The sequence below is a fragment of the Onychostoma macrolepis genome, chromosome 10 (assembly GCF_012432095.1).
Source record: "Onychostoma macrolepis isolate SWU-2019 chromosome 10, ASM1243209v1, whole genome shotgun sequence".
NCBI lineage: Eukaryota > Metazoa > Chordata > Actinopteri > Cypriniformes > Cyprinidae > Onychostoma > Onychostoma macrolepis.
Genome location: NC_081164.1, coordinates 10,471,220 through 10,494,257, shown reverse-complemented (window position 1 = coordinate 10,494,257; position 23,038 = coordinate 10,471,220). Strand labels below are relative to the sequence as shown.

The 23,038-nt window shown below is 37.1% G+C and overlaps 1 protein-coding gene and 1 long non-coding RNA gene across 2 annotated transcripts; one reads left to right on the top strand and one right to left on the bottom strand.

Moving 5' to 3' along the window:
* Nucleotides 1-2,929, top strand: LOC131548577 (uncharacterized). The gene is made up of 3 exons (XR_009273192.1): nt 1-1,155; nt 1,602-1,633; nt 2,824-2,929. It is a non-coding gene; the product is annotated as an uncharacterized LOC131548577 (long non-coding RNA).
* Nucleotides 2,172-22,974, bottom strand: ints2 (integrator complex subunit 2). Its single transcript, XM_058790009.1, is given in 26 exon segments — nt 2,172-3,242; nt 4,860-5,036; nt 5,477-5,582; nt 6,135-6,242; nt 7,230-7,373; nt 7,376-7,522; nt 7,613-7,814; nt 7,905-8,030; nt 8,111-8,312; nt 9,131-9,295; nt 9,558-9,662; nt 10,444-10,552; nt 11,447-11,623; nt 12,815-12,949; nt 13,349-13,417; nt 15,019-15,133; nt 16,001-16,072; nt 16,864-16,989; nt 17,198-17,418; nt 17,505-17,675; nt 17,761-17,891; nt 20,174-20,287; nt 20,534-20,636; nt 21,276-21,414; nt 21,591-21,887; nt 22,535-22,974. Coding segments are annotated over 25 exon segments (3,630 nt in total). The 5' UTR covers nt 21,884-21,887; nt 22,535-22,974; the 3' UTR covers nt 2,172-3,069.
* Nucleotides 22,975-23,038: the final 64 nt, after the last annotated feature.

The following is a 23,038-nucleotide window of genomic DNA, read 5'->3' as shown; positions in this document are numbered from 1 at the left end:
TCGAGCACACCGCAGACCGCATGCCGGCATATGGTACCTTTCAACCGTGAGCCCGCAGCTAACAAAGGAAGGAGTATTTTACATGGTGCAATCTCTAATCTCATAAACAATACTAAAGACATGATGTAAGCCTCCAGGGTGCCATGAACGCCGAGGCATATTGCATTTAGATGGAGCCCATGGGGCCGGAGCTGAAATATGGTGATTTGATTGCAAGCGTCTGTAAATAGCTTTTGCCAGTTCAGTCGGCCTACGCTGACAACACGATTTGCAGCACAGCTTGCTTTGATTCGGTGGGAAATAAAACACACAAACTCACTGCAGAGCCGCGCGTTCTGAAGCGAGATGTTTTGAATTTCACCAAAGGCTTCGGTCCCTGAGATCAGAGACTTGATATAACTATCTGGGCAAGAGACAAATTCGCTCGGTTTCGCTCGCCTTTCCAACTGGCAGACTTCACAAAGTTACTTGACATTCCTGTTTGAACTCCTTTGAAAAATCGCCTCCATCTTTGAGCGTTTGCAACAAGATGCAAGGAAAGATAGCTTGACTGGTCGCAACCTACAATCGTGAAGTTTACTGTAAAGATCTGTATTTAATCTCGCACACATGCCCGCCAGCCACTGCCAGATGGAAAGCTGGCACTCGCCACGGTGGATTTCACAAATGGATGCTGTGCAGCGAGGAGCACAACACTAAACAGATGTCAATTACCAAATCAAAGCGTGAATTACATTATCGGCGCTTTTAGATTTCAGCAGACCTTTGTCTCGCAGCACAAAGTCAATTCGATTTACTGATGCGCGCAACGGCAAACTTCCCACTCAAGACATCCAGAAGTGAGGAAAATAACTCAATAGCAGGTCAAATGAGCAAGTAACGAGAAATGGCCCTGGAACAGAGAAAGCCGGCTCTGCTAGGGGAGGTGATAAACATTTCCATTTCTCTCTGCCGCACACACTCGCGCAAGAATGGAGGTGCAAGCAAAGGTGAAAGAGGGAAAAGAGCACTGAAGTTTTTTTTGTGTGAAAAAGGTGTTTAAACTTGACAGTGCCTTAAAGGAGAAACAAAACTGAGCTGTGATTTCGCCTTCGCTAGCCTGAGGCCGTTCACAGCAGCTCAGAGTCAGAGCTCTGTAGAGGCAAAAGACCTGCGGTGAGAACCATTTACACAGTCTGGATGCATATTTTGTGCCTTTTCTTCCATTTCTATCATACACAACAACATCTATGATCACCCTATGGGCAGATGTGCCTTTAGAAGCCATGGATGCCGTAGTTATTTATATTTATCTTTACATAGGAGCACATACTGCACATCAGACATGAGAAACCTCAGAGCTTCTTAAAGGGACAGTACAAAATACGTATAAATTATTGTTTATTAATGCTTTTTTAAAAGTGATGCAGATGAGGCTAAAAAAAATGACCAGAGCCTGATTCTGTCATCATTTATTCACCCTTAAGTCTTTGCAAACTTGTATGACTTTCTTGAAGGATGTTTTAGTTCCCATTAACTTCTACTATATTGTTTCAGACCATACAATGAGAACCTAAATTGTTATCAAGATTCTTCAAAACATATTCTTTTGATATCCACAGAAAAATTAAAGTCTGCCTGGAACAACATGAGGGTAAGAATGACAGATGACAGATTTTCATTCAACCACTCCAAAAAAAGCTAATGTGAAGGTTAGGTCAAGCTTTATAGTGTAATTTGGCTCTGAAAAAGTACATTCTTGTATTTTCTGGATTTTTCTACTTTAATGCAAAGCATTTTGGGCCAAATTTGATTGCAAATTAAATGAGAGCATTTTCTAAAGCACAGAAAACCATTGTTCTGGAGCAAAAGGAGCATGTGATTGGCCAAGTTTTTTGTTATGCTTCAATCATTGATCATGTCATCATTGAACATGCATAAGCGTTTCCATGTGTCCTCCAGCCTGCGGATCCTATGCTTCTGCATGTGACAAGAGCGCCCCCACATGGATCTAAATGATATGTTAGTTTTAATACACTTACACCCCCCCATCACAGATAAAAGATTAATCAATATCAGGCCATTTATGTAAAATATTAGTTAATGCAAATGTCTTCAGTATCCAGTTGCTCCAACTGTTGGCAATTGTTTTGGCAATCACAATGCCAGCCATACGTCCTCCTCAATTTGTTCTAAATATAACTGAAGTGTGTCATTTTTTATATATTTTTAATGCAATTTTAAAATCCCAACACAATATACAACTAATTGAGTAAACAAAGAGTTTCCAAAAAGTTGTTTTAATAGAAATGTTCAAAATGTAAGATTGACATGTATACAAACCAAGGTAACAAATAAAATTCAGATGTCACGCTTCAAGAAAAGGTGAATTTGAGCCAAGAAAATACTCTTTTAAATTGTGGTCTAGAAAACAGACCAATAATATCACTGTAAAGTGCCCTGGACTCACATTTCGTCGCTCACTCAAATACACACTTAACTAACAAGCTAACAATTAGAAAATACCTACTACATCTACAGCAAGTTGCTTTGTGACCAGAATTACTCCAATCCTTCACGACAGGCCAGAGAATGAACGTCCAATTCGCTTACAAAAAAAAAAGGCTTGCTGGAAAGTCAAATGTTGTTTTGAGTCAAATATAGATGGTGGTTTTGGCTGGCAACAGAATATGGAATTGCAATCTATATTTTTATCTTTCAGTACATCTCGTCCTTTGTTTTGAAAAATGGTACCCCGTGATTTGACTATTCATATGTACCATATAAATACAGTTTACGTAAAACTATATCAAATTAGAATTTCTTTCGTTATCTTCATTCCAGATGTTTTCTTAACTTGTGGTGTGCCAAAATGGAGGAGAAAATTCATGTTCGGTGTTTTGAGTGGACTGACTTTAAACTGAAATGGTCCCAGCACTAGTCCAACAGCTGTAAGTCGTCTATCATTATACTGCTTTGCATGTTCATAAGCAGATTCCTGGAACATGAGGCTTAACCTTTACATGGGACAAAAACTCATTCCAATCTATGCATAGTCCCATTAACTTTTCTATTTGTCTGTTTGTGTCGTCACAGTGCCTGTGTGCTGGAGCTAATGATGTCCATGAAGGTGGCCTCTATCTGATAGCACAGCTGTACATCAGGATCGGCTCCACCCAGCTCCTCTGCAGACCTCTTGCATAGAGAGTATTTGGATTCTGATAGCGGTATTTCCTGTGGCTTCTGTCTCAGATACTGGAGCCCTAAACACAAGAGCACAGTGAATTAGATCTAAATCTATGGCTACATGATTTGGCCACACCATATTGTGATCATATCTTGAGAAATGAACTGTGAAAAGATAACCTCATATTACTGATGCTTAGATAACAGATAAAAGAACAAAGAAGGCATAGAACACTTTGAAACAGAAGCTCACATGCTCAACAGACTGTGCAAAACTATAAACTTGGAAAGAATGCCATTTTTTTGTCTGCCAAATTCTGCAGAAACAGTTAGGGTCTTCAGACTTGAAAATCAATCTCAAATCACTTTTAACTGTCCAAAAAGAGAAGTGACTGAAAACGAACCTACTTATCTTTTGATTCATGGGGTACCTGAATTTGCAAGTGGATATTTATTTACTTCACAGGTCACTTGTCACTAACACAAATGGTTTGGAAGTCTATCAAGCTAAATCTGATGGTAATATAATAACAAAATATTATAGTTATAGTTGATTATATAACTGTTGCAACAGAGATGGAAATACAATTTTTAAATATATGAATTATGCTTCCATCTTTGTTGCCACAGTTTTGGAAGTGCCTTTTTCTGTTCTAAAGAAGGGGGTGTCCCAATACGTTTGTCCATATAGTGTATGTACAAGTCATTGGGGTTTAGTAAAGAGTTTTTGGCTCAAGATCTGCATTTAAAGTCACACCAGAGGTGTTCAGCTTGGATTAGGACTTGGCTTTCTGCAGACCAGTCAAGTTCTTCCACACTGACTCAATCAATCATTTCTTTTTGAACCTTGCCTTATACACAGAGGCATTGTCATGTTAGAATAGAAAAGTGTCCTGTCCAAACTGTTGCTTTAAAATTAGAAGCACACAATTCCCTAGAATATTATTATATGCTTAAACATTAAGATTTGTACTCATGGAAATTACTAAAGTAGTCGAACCGGTTCATTAGAAGGGGGTGACCCAATAATTTTGGCAATATAGTGTATATACATATATTGCATTACAGCCGTTAAATACATAATCATGTACCTTTCTTTTTTTTTGTCAGATTTTCAAATACTTTTTTGCTTCAAACCAAAATTTGTAATGTTGTGTCACTGCTAGTTGGTTCTGGTTCTTGGCTTTTAACTCTTTAGCTCTTAAGACTTGGTAACACTTGACAATAAGGCGTCATTCGTTAACATTAGTTAATGAATTAACTAACATGAACGAACAATGAACACTACATTCATTACACTCTTTATTAATCTTTGTTAATGTTAGTTAATAAAAATACAGTCGTTCATTGTTTGTTTATGTTAGTTCACAGTGCATTAACGCATTAGTAAATTCTGAAATTGACAATAACTAAGATTAATAAATGCTGTAGAAGTATTGTTCATTCTTAGTTCATGTTAACTAATGAACCTTATTGTAAAGTGTTACCGACTTTATCAACCTATGGAAAAAATAAATGGAAAAAATACTTCAAGAACCAAGGCAAATGAAAAAGTCGGCATGCACTTTTTCACTCTATTAGATCTGACTTTGAACGGAGTAAAGCAATTTAAAATCTTGCCCTGCCCCATACAATAGCCATAGATCAATTCAAATGAAAAACAGCTCAGTCAAATAAGACAAGAATACACTCACTGGCAATGAGAGGGTCAATATCTCTGGCCTTGGTGGTGACATCAGCAGCAGACACCTGTCCCACCTGAACCAGCAGGGACATGGCATCATCAAAGAGTGGGGGGAAAGCCTTGCAGAATGAAACCAGGCATGGCAGCGTCGGCATGAAAAATGCAAAGCGCTTGGCACGGGTCAGCACTGTGAAAGATACCAAAAATTGTTTAGAATCTCATGCAATTTTTGGTTGTTTTGCTAGATAACATAAAACTAAAACTGCACAGGAACTGCAGGATTTAACAGTGCTCAAGACTCCTCGGGTACACTATTCAATAAAACAATAAATGGATGGCTGATGCATAATTTATAAACACTGCAGATGAAGGTTTGTCACAGGCAGTAATAAGTGGCCAGCAGAGGGCAGTGTGTACTAAGATAATGGGACAAGTTTGCACAGGTTGGTTTTTGCTACAAAAGGCGGCAAGGTAATGGGGTCTGATATCTCCAATTATCAATGTTATTTTTAGACACTCTTTAATAAAATGCCAGCCCTAATAAATGAATAAGAACAGAGACCAAGGTAAAGAGAAAATGGAAGAAAGATAAAGAGATAAAGCAACAGATGAAAGAGTTATTTCTACCTGTGAGGAGGGTGCCCATCACACTAATGGCAAGACGTGCCACACTGAGGGATTTGGGCAGGGCGTACTGGGTGCACAGATGGGACAACAGCTGTATGGCGAAGATCTGTGCCAGACAAAACAAAACTGCCATTAGCATCAAGCCCAGAGGTCAACCCTCAGGGCTCACCATGTGTCTGTGATTCAAGTAGCATAATACATACTATTAATACTTCAACTTATAGCTAGACAGCTCTAAATGAAGTTGTAGTACAGGGGTCACCAAGTTCAGTCCTGGAGGGCCGGAGTCCTGCAGAGTTTATCTCCGACCCTAATCAAACACACCTGAAGCAGCTAATCAGGTCTTACTAGGTATACTTGAGACTTCCAGGCAGGTCTGTTGAGGCAAGTTGGAGCTAAACTCTGCAGGACACCGACCCTCCAGGATCAAGTCTGATGACCCCTGTTGTAGTATATATTATAAAGCTATAAAGAGTCTTGTATCCTACCAAGTATACGTACATACTAAATACAATAAATTCTAGAAAGAGAAATTAGATTCTGTGTATATTCGTGGTATAACAAATGAAGGGATTCAAATTAATTCTGGAACTTGGGACTCGGAAGTGGCAACTGATCTATTTAGTAGTCCTGGCTGAAAATACTGATAGTTGCTTACCTGTTTCTCCAGCTGTGGCTGAGCGAGGAGTTCTGGGATAAAGTCTAGACAGATGTGCATGGAAGGAATTCCTGCCACCGTCAGAGGGAGCAAAGCCTGCGGATAACCCTGAAGAAACATTTAAAGAACATTTAGAAAACTTTCAGAACTCAATTAAAGCTTTAGAACCCAATTAGAGATTTATCCTTTATCTGAAACTGATTCACAAAAACCTAAAGGCTGTTTTATTCTTTAAAACGTACTTCATAGTTAATTTTAGTTTAAAACTGTTCAAGTCAAGATGAGAATGACCCGATTTTTTAATACATGTTCCTGCTAAATTTGCAAATGATTTACTGGTGCACATAAAAAAAAATAAGAGCTATTATAGTGTCACAAAGTTTTACACTCTTGTTCAAAAGTTTCAGGTAGGAAAGATTTTTACATTTTACACTCTCATGCTCACCAAGGCTGCATTTATAAATGTACAATAAAAAATATAGAGTTTGAAATTTAAAAGAACTGTTTTCTATTTGTAATATATTTAAAAATGTAATTAATTCATGTGATGTGAATTTTCAGCAGTCATTACTCCAGTCTTCAGTGTCACATGATCCTTTAGAAATCATTCTAAATATGCTGATTTGCTGCTCAAGTAACAGTGCTATTTAATATTTTTGTGGAAACTGTGACACAGGTTTTAAGGAGTTCAAAAGAACAGCATTTATTTCAAACCAAAATCTGTTATATTGTTATAAATGGTCTTTATATTAAATACTTTTGAATTAAATGAATCCTTGCTAATAAAAGCATTAATTTCTTTAAAAAAATATTAGTGACTCTTTTGAACAGTACTGTAACTTGATTTTAACCCCTCCCCTCCAACCACCTGTCATACAGAGACCACTTGTCACTAATCAATCTAATCAATTCCCAATGGATAAAATGTCATTTTTCCCATTGGATATCCTGTTTCACTTTGAAATACATGACATAAAAATGTTAAATCCATATTGAGAAAAAAAAAACATTGTGTGTGTACTGTCTTATGATCAATATGCATGTATGTATAAAGTATGTATCTTAATGGTAATGACAATACTGTAACTTAATTACCTGAAAGTGTACTAGTTTGGCAATGTTGGGGTCTGCGATGAACATTTGGTGCAGCAGGCAGCAGATGAGACACTGCACCTCCCTCAGGTCACTGAGCAGCCCGCCCTCTGCCTCGCGCTCCCCCTGGGCCCCCGCCCAGCCCCCACGTCGCCCACCTGCTTCCGCATGGGAAAACCTGGAGCAGACTGAACGCTCCTCAACAGGCTGTCTGCTCCTCCACCTCCTCCCAGCTGCAGCTCCTCCTGAGGGGACGGCAAACACACCTCCAGCAAGATCTGTACTGCTGCACTGTCCTGAAGGTGGACAAAAACAACACAAATATGCCAAATGCACAAACTGATGATTCAGAAAACAGTATTAGACGTGTGTGTGCATGTGTCTACCTGAGCAGCCAACAGAGCGTTCTTCAGCTCTTCTCTGGTGACCTCAGGGGTATCAGGTTGGCCACTCAGCCCAAGGTTTGATACAGTCTGAGCTTGTCGCTCAAATTCAGCCGTCTCTTTCAGGTGGGCGTTCAAGTAGGCCTTAGATGCCAACAGGTACCCATTCAGCATATGAAGAGTGACGTCCATTAGTGGAGGACACCTTCATGAGAACAAACACACATTCCTTCAGTAAGACTAAGATTAGCATGAATTATAGAATTTCTTTAGGGTATTTCTTATCAGGTAATACCTGAAGATTCTGGAGTCGCAGCGCAGGACAATGAGAGGATCCACCATCAGATCATTCTGAGTGTATTTCTGCTGCCGCAGTAGCTTTACTGAAGGCTGCAGAGCGTTTACCGTCATCACCCACAGCCTGACAGAGGAAAGAGACTTAGTACGAGTGCTGAAGTGCAAGATTCCCTTCCATTTTACTAAACACAGAGGAAGTCTCACTTGCGTGGCATGACTGTATTAAGTACCATCCAGAGTTTGTTAACAGTCTGTAGGATCCTGCGAGAGACGCCGTCCTCTAAGAGCAGCCCCATGCTGGCAGTCAAAGCCTCTGCGTATGGTATCAGATCTCCCGCAGAGAGCAGCGTCAGGTGCTCCAGGATACGCAGCAGCCTGGGCCCACCAGAGAGAACATTCTGGAAAGCTAAGAAAAAATAAATAAAAGAAAAAAGATAAATGGTTAATTAAAAAAAAAATAATCACAAACAATTGCTTATATTAATTATTTGACTATATTTAATTCAAAAAGAGGCTTTAGACGTCAATATATTTGTTTGTTTTATTTCCATATTAAATATAGCATAAGCCTGTCACCGTCTGTGAATACAAGAATCCTGTGGAGAAACAGGCCTGTCAGAGCAGCGTTGTATGAATACAGAAACACCTTCAGGCTCATTACTCCGCAGGTGCAAAACTGAGTCATGCACATGAAAGGTCAGACTACAACAACAAACTATTCATATCATAGACCATAATAAGCACTTGTGATCTCCTCCAGTGCCGAAGGGCCTTATGAGTCTTAATGTAGAGTTCAGTGGTCTGGTTTACTGTAGTGTGAAAACTGCTTGAGAAATACATTGTACAGCAGAGATGTGCTAATTGCTTTTGCAGAATCCACCTGAGCGACCACTTTTCTATTTTTACCCATGGTGGCTGTAAATTTTATAAAAAAAATTGTATAGACATATGCCTTTCCATTTCCTTATTTTGACCTTGTGTTGATATAGCCAAAACTGACTTGTGTGACATATCCCCTTTTCTTCACTTTTAATCCATATTAATATTCTTTACTGTGTAACAATGGATAAAAACGGATGCATCAAATACATTTTTTAATTATGAGTCAAATTTCAAAAATTGAGTAAATGGCAGAAAATCTTTAATGCAATCTCGGTCACATCAGAAATGTGATTTCCACATTTAGCTCTTAACTAAATGGGCGATAGTGTGAGTTTCTTGTACCCTCTCGTAGCTGTGTCTGTGAGTATTTGCAGGTTGAGGATGTCAGCAACATCTTCCTCAGTAAAGGCAGAGTACCAGTCACTTCTTCTTCACTGATCCAGTCCTCCACCATGCATAGGTGAGGATAGTTTGTGGCCAGTAGACGCAGAAGAGCAGAATGTAAGCCTAAAAAAGAAAATAAATTTAACTTTTTTTTTTTTTTTTTTGGGAAAGTATAATAGCATTTTCACTGTTTGCATGTATACAGTCTGTAAACCAAAGCACATAAAATTAATGAAACATTTTTAGCAAGATATCAAGTATCAGTGTCATGTAATGAGACAAAGAATTGCATCTAGTGATGCAACTAAATATGGCTATATTATCACATATTTTAAATCTACTCTGCTGAATGTAAGTGCAATGGAGGTTAACGGGTGTCCTTTACCTCCCAGCTCCTGCTGCAGTCCTTGGGCCTGGCGAATTAGGTGTTTAATGGGAATCTGGTCCATGAGGGCAGGAGAGTAGGATTTTGGTTTCTTCTGCATAAGTGCTGGGAGAAGAGAGAATGCATGGTTATCAGGCTGTTTGTTAAAAATAGGCCTCTGTGGTGCAACTCATGTACAGGTGATTTTTCATTGTATTCCAGTTCATTAGCACAGCCAAAGGGCATCATTACTCCAGAATGATAGAGGAGAAGAGAGGGAGAGAGGGAGATTAAATAAGCACAGCACTCTGGGAAGAGCTGTGTGCATAAACACTGAAGAGTAACCGCTCTAATAACCGATGAGAGGCTTCCAAAGCAAAGTCAAACTGCAGGTGATTGGTGTGAGTTTGAAGCAATTTAATATGCAGAGGAGAGAGCAGGAAGCTAAGCTGTATCGCTCTCATCCTAATATTATAACAGCACACAGGGTGGCAAGACAGGAACTTACATAAGCGAGCATACACCAGATTAACTGGAGATAAAATGATTAAGTCCTGTTGTGCAGAGACTATCATTTAATAGCTGAATTGTTTAAAAATTAAACAAAGAAAAAGGCTGTAAGAGAAGACAAAATCAAAAACATCTTTTTCAACTAATTAAACTGGAATTTGAATTGAATGGATCAATCGGAAAAAGTGAATTCTAATTTAAGGAAATGTAAAACAGGAAATATACTATTCACATTTAAAATGAAATGAAATTGAATAATAAATAAAGTTAAAAAAATTGTATGAAATAAAAGTTAATTTTTAACTTAACCTTAACTTTTAACATAAACAATTTTAATTAAGTAAAAATATTTGAAATTCCACCTAAATTATATCAGTTAAGTGTGTAATATACCTACCCAACGTCTTTGTATTCGCGAGCAGAGCTTCCTCATACGACAGGATGTAATAGAGAATGAGCAACTGGGTGGTGATGGTGTACCGAGAACGGACTTTCCCTCCATCTCCCTGAGAGAGACAGAAAAATTAGAGTGGGAGATGGAGAGAGGTCAAACAGGGGTTAAAAGGAATGGAAATAACAGGAATAAATGGTTTTGATCTGCATCGGACAGATCTGGAGATATACAGTGTATAATCTAGACAAGTCACATTTATTTATATAGCGCTTTATACTATACAAATTGTTTCACAGAATCTTCACATTAATAAACATGAAAATAACACTGTGTTAATGTTGTAAAATTCATCAATTATGAAACAAATTCAATTTGATTTGTAAAGCAGCTTGACAGAAGACAATAATACCATAATTCAGCTCAATTTAGAACATCGTATCAATTCAGTTCAATAACTGTCAATGCTGCAAACTCCAATTCAGCTATAAGCAGCTCTACATAAGACAATAGTGTCATTATTCAGCTCAAGTCAATTCAAAGTTGATCCAATTTAGTTCAAAAACAGCATGGGATGGAAAGTTAGTGTCATTTTCCAGCTAAATTCAGTTCAAATTTAGTTCTCATCCGATAGTGTCAATGCAGTTAAAATTATAACATTAATTTCTAAATTAAAGACAATTGGCATTCAGTATTAGTGATATATACTTTACCACAGACCACACATGATAACAGGTCTTTAATACTATTAAACCTCAATTGTTTCAAAGTGCCTTTTGACCTATATAATTTATGCTTCTATCAATGATCAATGCTTTTATCAGTCTTTTAAAAAATCCGAATCTTGGCTTGTACATATTGCAATATGCCATTGGTCTAAAAATAACCTTCAATAATATCTATGCAACTGATTTTTGCTATGGCAGGGCGGTCATTTCTCACAGTTAGTTTTTTATTTTTTGAGATTTTGCAGTCAACGTGACCGAAAAGATGCTTAAGCTCCACCCACCCCTGCCAAGCCCTGGAAAACATTAAGGATCTCCTGCTCTGTGATTGGCTGGTTGGTGGCCTCAGGGTTGGTCTTGGAAGCAGGGGTCAGGATGGAGTTAATGTAAACATCAATTAATGGAAGCAGCTGAGTGTGGAGTGGAGTAGTCGTCTCGCACAGCTGTCTGAAGATCCAGTCCTAAGAAAAAAGGGTAAAAAAAAACACAAAGAAAGAAAGAAAGACACTCAGAGATCATTCAGAATAAGTGAATTATCCAATCATCTACCTCTGGCACTCGGGTGATTAAATCATCTTTCCAGCTGAGCAGATCAATAGCTATAACACGGCTTACTGACTCTAGAGGAGGCAGATTTCAGTCTTTAAGGCTGACGATGTAATTGTGAGGAAACATTCTGATCAGCCAGGCGATGCGCTACCACATTCAAAAACCACATCCTTAATTAAATCAATGGAGTGTCTTTCCATGAGTCAGGAGACGAGCCAGCCAGTCAAACAGATAATAGAACCCAGTGGATTCAAGTCGATACTAGCACTGAACAGAGTCAACAGAGTAATGGAACGTAGTTAGCAAGGAGCGGATTTTAACAGAACACAAAAACAAAACAGGATAAGAAAGAAAAAAAAAGAACAAAATAGACTGCAAAACAACAATTACAATACAACAGAATTTAACAAACGGAACACAGACAAAGAGAATGGAATAAACAAACAAACGTAATAGAACAAGACAGAATAAAACAGGAAATAGGAAACCACACAAATAAAGTAAATGAGAACGCTTTACAAAACACCAGAAGAAAATATATACATAGAAAATAATAGAAAACAAAATAAAATATAATAAGATAGAACAAGCAAACATACGTAAATAGGATGTAACAAAAAACAGAACACAACAGAACTGAAAATTACAAAAAAAAATACAGTTGGAAAAAAAATAAAAACTGTTAACTGTTTTTTTTTATTGTTATTATAGTAAAATGAGAGTAGACATATTAATCATGATTTATTTTATAACTGCTGAAGAATCAAGTTCTTTAATAAAAACTGGTAACTGAAGGGGAAAAAGAAATATGACTTAGGTTTTAGAATTTTAATTCACTTTAGAGTTTTTTTAATATATTAATAATAATGTGTTCATTTAAATGCTATTATGTCATTTAGTGCCCCCCCCCCACCCAGAAATTTGCTTTCAAAGAATAGCAAAGAAACAAAAAGGATAGAATTTAAATTAGAATAATAAACTAACAAAGAATGCAAGAAAATAGTATGGAACACAGCACCAAAGTACAAAAAAAAAACAACACAACACAACAGAATTCCATCAGAACAGAAACAACACAGTCAGAAGAGTATCCTCAGGATTACCTTTATGGACACTTTGTGTTTGGTGAAGGCTCTGCTCCTCAGGAGCTGGTATATGCAGTGGATGGGGAGGAATCCTGTGATGTTGGCACTGAGGTTATTAGTAACGGCCACTCGCACAGCATGTGCTGTGACCACCTGTGACAAGACAAAAATCCACTTATCACAAAATCTGTCTTCATGCCATAATTGTACACCGACATTAACATTTAAGATATTCAACAGATGTCTTATCCATAATGACAAAAAGTGCTTTGTTTCCATTTGTTAGGACCGCCATGTTCAACAGATGGCAAGCACGCAGTTCTCAAAGTTATCTGCTAAGACAGGATATCTATAATAGTGCATGTAATAATATGGCAGGCTGTTAGTAATTAAGATGTTTGCTCTGGTGCCTACACAGTTCTTGCAATATGTCAAATAAATTGCACAAAGTCAGAGGCACAATTATTTTTACAAAAACATTGTTCTTATTAGAAGAGACTAATGACTGTTCTGCATTAAAACACCATCAATCCACTGTAAAGAAAGAGGCACCTGTTCTGTGAAGATTTCCTGAGTGAAAATGGTCTTCATTTTGCTCAGTGAGCTGGGTTTGATGGCGATCTGTGGAAGGATAAAGAGTTTAAGTCAGTTCTCAACCAGATTCAACTCTGTGCAAGGTTTAGAAACTTGAAAAACAAATTTCAACAAAATTTTCAACTAGTTTTTTTTTTTTTTTTTTAATGTCGAGAGTGACTCATTCTGGCTAAACAAACCCTCCATGACTCATCTATCTGTACCACATCAATAATGTACGACTCAGCTAAGGGCAATTACATATTACACAGACGTACTTTTGCCTTCTCAGGGATGTGCATGTTCCTAGACACTAACAATCAATAAATCCACCAATTAACACCGTCTCTTCTGTGACTTTTACAGTGCAAGCCAAGTATAATGGATGTTTATACCTAGAGGACTAATTCTGGAATTTAACCAATGTTGGCATTTAAGCCCCAAAGTAAACAGGACTAAGTACCCCCTTTGTTTGGTTCTAAATTTGACTTGTTTTTATAGAGAAACAAACAAAAACCCAGTACCTCTAGAGTGAACCACTGAAGGATAGACTGACCTACTGCTGTAGGCACTAGAATTAATTGATTTTGTCTAATCAAAAACTAATTATCTTAATTATAAAGCATGTTTGCTTATTATAAGCTAAAATCAAATGTTCAGAATGTCCAAAGCGGCTGTCTAGGTAAGTCAGTTGAAACAGCTAAAATTCCTATTCAGGTGGGTTTGTTTGAAATGTGTGTTCCACAGATATACTCTGTGAAATTCCAGTCTCTGTGTCCTCACACAACTTTGGTAAAAAATTACAGAGCATATTAGCTACTTTTTCCATCGGTTATCTTTGGGGTCCTCTGTGAAATTAAACCCACCGGGATAGAAACATCTGCGACTGTGGAATGTATTTTTAACGCTCATTTATTTATACACTCATTACTCTAACTAAAAGGACAATTCTCACTAAATGTACTACCTAGTGCACATTCATTATAGAATTCCCTAATCATATACACTATTGTTCAAAAGTTTGGGGACAGTATGAGTTTTTTTTTTATATATAAACATGCAGAAATCCAGAAAGGACACATTAAGTTGTTTTAAAGGGACAGTAAAAACATTTACAAACTAAAGATTTACATTTCAAACAAATGCTGTTCTTTTCAACTTTCTATTAATCAAAGAATCCTGAACGAATGCATCACAATTTCCACAATTCCATTTTCAACACTGATAATAACAAAAAATATTTCACAAGCAGCAAATCAGCATTTTAGAATGGTTTCTGAAGGATCATGTGACACTGAAGACTGGAGTAATGAATTCAGCTTTGCCATCAAAGGAGTAAATTACATTTTAAAATTAAAAATTAAAAAAACTAAACAAACTATAATATAATTATTCACATAGTTCACAAAGTCCAGTTTATTTCAATGGGTTTTGTGACACAGCACAAACTTTGTGACATCCAAATACATTCAAGAGACACTCCCATCTTAATAAATTACATGAAATGACAGGCATCCAATGTTAATAATTAGAACTCAAATGTCATTTAGAAAACCAATCCCCCCAGATTAGTGCTGAAGTGATTTTATTATACTGTTAGTTTTTATTCATTGGCTGCTAGTGCTGACCAACTGACTGCTTAAACTCACCTTCATCCCAAGGGTGGAGCAAACCAGCTCGATGATGGCACTGAGCTGGTTGCTATGGAAATACATTGCAACCAGTAATAGCATTTCTCCGAAAGAGGCCGAGACACCGGCGGCACTGGAAAGAATAAGAGAAGGGAGGAGAAAAGAGAGACGGAAAAGCAAAATAGAGGGAAGACAAAGAGAGGAGGTAGAAAATGCATTAAAAAGAGTCCATATTTAAACACTCTTTCATACAGAACAAACACATAGACACATACTAACCCCCAGGGTTACAGTGGGCTTCACATATATGATAACACTAACCACAAACACGCTCGGCCGTGCATCGATGGACATTTATCTCTAAATTTATAGAGTGTGGATAAGCGCTCCAATCACAGTGGGTCACGAGGAGCACAAGCTACAGGAGAGATGACTTATAACCCATCAGCTGCTTATTAGTTATTAAATTGAAAAAGCCTGTCACTGCCTAACCTCTGCATAACCCCATCTGTTTTCATTTTGTCATTCATGCTCTCACCCTCTCCCTTTTATAAGCAGAAAATTATCTAATATACTGAAAATTGACCACATTTCACCACAAATGTTTTGTGCTTGCACAACACATTTTATTTTTTCTTGTCTACTGAAAAAGTGGCCTTTAAGTAAAAAAAAACAAAACCCAGTACTAATGGCTAAAATTCATCTTGCCTCACCAGACTATGCTTTCATATAGCCTATATCTAGAACAGAAGTGGGTCTGAATGCTACAGATCGGGCAATAATAATTGCAGACAAAAAAAAAAAAAATTAAATAGTTCTCCATGAAATAAAACTAATTGAATTGAAGGATAAACAGACATTTGGTACATGAGCAGAACAATTCTGTTTCCTGTAAACTTCTCCAGAAGATTTCCTTCTCGCCGATCATAAAATAACTGGTATTTTTAGTATGTTGTAAAATGCATTTATTGGTTGTTATGGGTTTGAAGGGCTTCTGTACCTCTCAAAATACTCCTCCTCTTTTATCATCCAGCTGAGCCACATTACCATCAGTTGCTCCTGTTCTGGAGTACTGCAGAGAGAAGAAACAGCAGCAATTATGACTCATCTGGGTTTTACTCTGAAGTTTGGGTAAATTAAACTATTGAAGATGAATTGAACTGAATTGAACTTTGCATTGAACTTATCTGAGTGACAGAACATTAAAGTGCTGATGTTGATGTTTACTGAAAGTGCAAAGTGCTTGCTAATGTTACATATTTAAAGAGGTCATACCATGCAAAATAATTATTTTCCTTGATCTTTTGACATTCACTATTGTCCAAGTTTGGGGTCTAAAATGTTTTATTTTTATTTTTATGTTTTACAAAGAAGTCTCTTGTGCTCACCAAGACTACATTTATTTGATCAGAAATACAGCAAAAATAGCAATACTGTGAAAAATGACTACAATTTAAAATATCAAAATATTTTAAAAATGTAATTTATTCCTGTGACGGCAAAACTGACTTTCCTGCAAACATTACTCCAGTCTTCAGTGTCACATGATCCTTCAGAAATCATTTGAATATGCTGATTTGGTGCTCAAAAACATTCCTTCTTATTGTTGAGTAAAATTATTTTAACAGTTTAACAGTTTTAGAAGTCCAAAAAGATCAGCTAAAACGGTTTGTACCGAAATCCTTGTACTTCTGATGTCTGAGATTAAAATGGAAGTGGAAAATGAAACTAAATTATAATTGTTTTTGGCACATTACAACTGTACCTCATTGAGAAAAATTTGATTAAAGTGTGATATGACTGTTTTAATCTTTAAATCGTTATTTATCTTAACAGGTGTAGTATTTGTGTCAAAGTGTGTACCTGACGAGGGTAGGGAACGCCAGCAGTTTGCAGAAGGACAGGGAGACAAAGCGCACTCCTGCAGGTGTGGCTGGTGGACGACTGGTCATCAGCTGCAACAGTTGCTCCGCCTCTTCATCTGTGGGCCTGTGGAAAGAAAACACATTTGTTACCACCATTAAAACTTGGCAACATTTGAAAGAGGAATTCAGATTCCATAACCTCCAATGGAATGGAGCCAGGACTTCTTCAATGGGAAAATTAGCACCTTAAGCATCTAAATTACTCATGGTTAAGAGTTACTCTACCACCCATTTATACTTTAAAGAACTGATATGTGTCAGCTGTAGCATACCTAAGACCAGCAATCCCCATAAGTGCGCAATAGAGCCGCAGCAGCGCGCTGGCCTTCACCACATGCTCCTCCCGCAGGCCAGAGTACCCCGAGCTGCTTTCTGAGTCCATGTCACTGTCGTTGGGAACATGGGTACTGCGGGAACGGGGTAAGATGGCGACCAGCTCCAACAGCAGCTGCCTCCGCATCTGCCACAGAACTGAGCTGCTCTCCCTTTTCCTCTGAAGTGAGACACATACATGAATTTCATGTGTTTCCAAAACAGCTAATCATCAATTGTCTGAGTGTTTCTGTTGTTCCTACTTACCTGCTGACCGTTGCGAATGAACATACTGAACCAGGTACGCACTTTTGCATTAGTGCCCAGAAGTAGGCCGCTGACATAAGACACAAGAGGACTGACCGCCTCATCTGCCATGTCTGGCTTATAGTCCAGCGTTAGAGCAACACCCAGACCTGGAAGATGACACTCTTCCACCTGTGGAAGGACCAAGGGCTTGACTTTAATGACACATGGTTCTGATCAATTTAGCATGACAGGTGGTCTAGTGCTGGAGACTCACCACCATGGCCCTGATGTTCAGAGCCTGAGAAGGGTTCATCTGACACAGCTGCCGGAGAGCTTCTGTCCTGCGTCGCCCACCCATGCTCTCCTCATCCTGCCGTTCTCCATTCTTTATCAATCCCCTGCACACTGGAGACACACAGGCAATTTTGATTAAATGTGCTGCTTTTAACTTTAAGCAGCCTATAAACCACATAAAAGATACTAATATTGTTAGATTTTTATTACAAACATTAAGTACAGTGCAAAGGTCTGGAGTCAGTGAGAAAAGTAATGATTTAATTCAAATCTTTATTAAGGAAGGATGCATTAAATTGATCAAAAGTGAGAGTAAAAACAATAAAAAACTGTTACGGAAGACTTCTTTTTCAGACTTTTTATTCTATTCTTTTTAATTTTCTATTCATCAAAGAACCCTGAACAAATGTACCAAAATGTAATGTTTAAAACATTGATAATAAGAAACGTTCCAAATCAACACATTAGAATGATTTCTAAAAGATCATGTGACACTGAAGACTAGAGTAATGACTGCATAAATTCAGCTTCATATCACAGGAATGAACTAACACAGAAAACAGTTTTTTTTTAAATTGTAATAATATTTATTAATATTACTGTTTTTGCTGTATTTTTATTTTTTTTACAAATAAATGCATCTTTGGTGAGAATAAGAGGCTTCAGCTATACTAACTACAATGAGCACCACAGCTAAACTACTATGTCACGGCCCAGATGAGATTATTCTAAAATATTTTCCACAAATCTCTTTCTTTATTTGGCATGAATCCAGCTCTCCTCTCACCTTGAATTTAAATATCTGTTTACCTTTTATTACGTGATTTTAACCACAGATGACATTTTGCCACACCGCATGATTGGAATTATAGAGAATCTTTTATGACCGAGTGCCAGAATTATATTAATTTCAATAGCCTCTTATAAAAAAAAAACCCGCCTGATTGAGAGAAAACGCAGCTGAGTCCGTCACAATTCATGCTGCATCTGATTACAGTGTATCTCTATAGACAAGCTCTTTCCCTTAATGATTCAGCCTTGAGCGGAATATTCTCCCAATGAAAGATCCTGTCTAGGTAATGAGCCTTGAGAATTGGCCATTCAATAATACGAAACATTTCAAACTGGCTCTGAATGGAGCCTCACACAAATAAGCTATTGACTCAACAAGGACCTGGGAGTGATGAAAAGATAGCACAGACTCAGAGATGTTTTTATTTCCACTTAGAGCATCTCTGTGGAAAACCCACATACACATATAAAGAGGTGCACAAACACACCCATGCCCAAACTGCACATAATCAGCCCTGCCATACTCATCAAAATGGAAATTCAGCACCTCTCAGATGATCGTGCAATGGCCACATAAGGCAGATAAAATGTCAAGTAAAACTGAGTTTCATGTGGCTTTATAGTCAATGAAGAAAAACGAAACTTACGGTTATATTTTGGTATGTTAAATAGAAAACACATGTACATATCCCTGACCCAAAACCTAGAAACACCTGAATGCAACTCCAACTATTTAAAAGTCAATTCACAATTCAAAGAACTTTCATAATGTGTCACAATGAGCAAATCTTCAAAAATGAGTTATTTTCAAAGACCTTTCAAAATGATGTATGAATTGTTGGAATCGGACAAAAAAATGACTGAGCTACACCCGTTTGAGTCAACAGTCAGCAAAATCAATTTTGAGAAAAATCAAGTTAAAGTTTTCTGAAAGCTCCAAAGCAAAATCACCAAGCAGCATTGCATCTTTTCCTCCACTTCTTGTCTTAATGATCATTACTTTATTAATAATCACACTATAGCTATTTGTTGATTTTATCTTTGTTATTATAAATAAGAACAGATGCAAAAACAACAGTAGAACAAATATAAGAAAAGTAATGCATTACCTTTTTCATTTTACATTTAAACAAAAGCATTCAAGAAAGAAAAACAAATAATAAAACGTAAAAATCCCTTTTTTTTGGATTCATTACAAATAAATTAACTATTAAAACAACAAAAGCAGTTCAATCAAGAACAGCGAGTGATTCCCTTTTTTCTTTTATTGTTACATTAAGATTAATGAGACAGACGTCCTATATATTAAGACCTACTGTACTGCATGGATCTAACAATGTTACACATCAGATGTTTCACTTAAAAAATAAAAAAAGCTGTTTGTGTTATGTTTGTGTGAATACTTAAATACTGTAATTCTATGTATATGTGTATTTATGCATGCCCTTTGGACAGTCAACGCGAGAGGCGAGCAAAGAAAAGGTACTTCTCTCAGAAAACACACAAATAAAGATCATTTTAGGTGTTCAAATTTAACATTTTTAACTGTTTTAAATTCAATATTTTTTGGATCATAATATTTCAGCAGATGATGGACATACCCTCACTGAAGCTGTCTGGGACATTTGCCACTAACAGGCACAGGAACCACTCTCCGTTCCGCACGTGAAGCAGGGCCTCGGCCACCTCAATGATGGGCAGCAAAGAAGGCAGCTCTGTTCGGAGCAGATAAATCATTTTCTATGTTTATGATGGATTTATAGTTTTATCTTCAAAGACAGTAAATAAAGGACAAAACATCAGATAAAGACAAATTACAGGCACAGCGGAAGTATAATCTTAGCAAGTTTTTCATTTCTGACATGCTGAAAGAAAATGCTTGCTGATTTAACAAAGATTTTCACTAACTTGTCAAGCAAAGTTTTTGACAGACTTTACACCAAAAATGTTACACCATTGACCTGCTTGTAGGATGCAAAGAACATCAGCCACTTCCTCCAGATACACGGGACTCTCAAACAATTCAGAGGACTTGAGGAAAAACTCTCCATTAGAGTCAGCCACCTGTTGAACACAGGAAAATATTTTAACACTATGTGTGACAGAATGAATTAAAAATAACAAACATGGCATCTTTATGAAATAGAGGAAAACATGTAGAAAACAATGCACGTAGTCTTTCAGTTGGCTAAAAGGATCATAATACCTATATTATTTGGGGTTGGTATTTTTCATTTTTAAGGTCTCTTTTGTCCACCAAGTCAACATTTATTTGAACAAAAACGAAATAATATTGTCAAATATTTGTAAAATTTAAAACAATTTTCTATTTGAATACATTTTATATCTATCTATCTATCTATCTATCTATCTATATATATATATATATATATATATATATATATATATATATATATATATATATATATATATATATATATATATATATACACACACACACACACACACGCATATATTTATATATATGAGCAGAAAGAAGAAAAAAAAAAAATATATATATATATATATTTTTTTTTTTTTTTTTTTAAATGTTCTGAAATAATATATAATAAAATAATTACACATTTCTGGACTAACTAACAGTTGTCTAGAGGAAAGTATCTTAACATTAAGAAAATTATACACTTCGCTTTTAAAGTGAAGGACAGATCGAGATCAGAAGTAAACAAATGTCTACTAAACCTTGTTCATAATGGCCAGCAGCTCACTAAGAGCCAGTCTGAGTCTCCTGAGAGGATCACTGTGCTCAAACTCCAGAGTCAAACCATGCTGCAGCTGAGAGACCAGGATGCTCTCGCCATTAGAGCCACCAGCCTTATGCCTGTACAGAGAAAATATAATTAGAATCATCAGATATTTAAGCAAAATTCCCTCTAAAACACTTCTCTCAATTTCTCAGAGCACTTCTGAGAAAGACTAACTTATCTGATTTATTATGCCAATGAACAGAATCTATAGAACAGCCACATGAAAGCAATTTCTAGTTTCTGAACTCACCTCAGCTGCTGCTCTTTTCTAGCGTCCTGCTCCAGAGCATGGAAATCCACAGACAGCAGCGCAACAATGGAGTTTACCGCCTCCACCCCTGACAGCAGTCGCAGGATGAGCTTCTTGTCCTGTGCCCAGGTGTTACTCTGATCCGCAGGGGCACAGAGAGCCATCCTCACCAGACAGGGCAGCAGGAGCCGCAGCTCTGGGTCACTTAAAGCGGCTAGTCTGGCCACATCTACCTTCTGCATGGCCTCAAATGCATATGGGCTCACAAACTGAAGACTGGCACTGTCTGCCATTCTGCTGCAAAGAATGAAGGGGAAAGACAAAGAAAGGAAAGATTTTAGATTAAAAAAAGTTTATAATAACCATACTTTACACAATATTGGTTAGTACAACTATTGCTATTACTGTAAAATCATAATAATAAATGACTACGGGATTTTTTCCAATGAAGTATAACTGTCATTTTATTTCATTTATTTTTTGTTGACATTTGTGACTAAACTCCACACCAAAAACAGCACTGTGGTATTACCATGACTTACCATTTTAAAACTATGTTCTGGACATGCACTATGGTAATACTATGCTATTATTTTACGTATTTAGTAAACGTCTGTAAATACTGTAGCATATGAATATGGTAATAAAACAATCCAATGGTATAATAGTGAGTTTACTTCGATTTTAGTTGTATTTATAAGAATGTGTATTCATGTTTCAAAATTTGTTGCTCTAAAAAAATATTTAAAAAGAAATACTAGGCTATTTAAACCACTTTCGAATGCTCACTGTGGAGAGAACTGCCCTAAGATGCACAGCACAATGAAATACAAAGTAATATTTAACGTATCAAACACTTTGGCTTGCGCGTTAATTTATCAGAATCTAATAAAATTATATTTTGTATCATTAGGGACCGTGGAACAGCAGTGGAAGCGACTTACCTAAAGTTTACCGGAGCCGCTAGCTACAGCAGAAACACAAGCCCCGATGAGGCCCGCGAGACCACGGTCTTTAGTGATTCTCACACCTACAGGAAGTTGAGCGTCGTCGGTTAAGGTAGTAGAGTTCACCGGTAAGCTAACAGGCTAGCTGCTAGAGCTAATAAAAAGAGATCCATTCATCAAGATGTAACTATTTGAAACACTATAATTTCCAATATTAATATTTATATGCTTCACATAATTGACTGTTTAAAACCATCTACGTCCCCCAGACTGTTTACTGACAGCAAGCTAAAAGTAATGGTGAATTGTTTTAGCTCAAGCGCTCATCTGCCTTCGGTGTGCATGCTGAACTCTGACTGCGTCTCAAAACCCTAGTGAGCCGCCTACCTAGACACCATTGTTTGGCCATCACTAGCATGTTCATAGTTAAATTATCGTAACAGCGCAATAAATATGGAACATTTACAATAAAGATACAAATACAATTAACAAATAAAAATC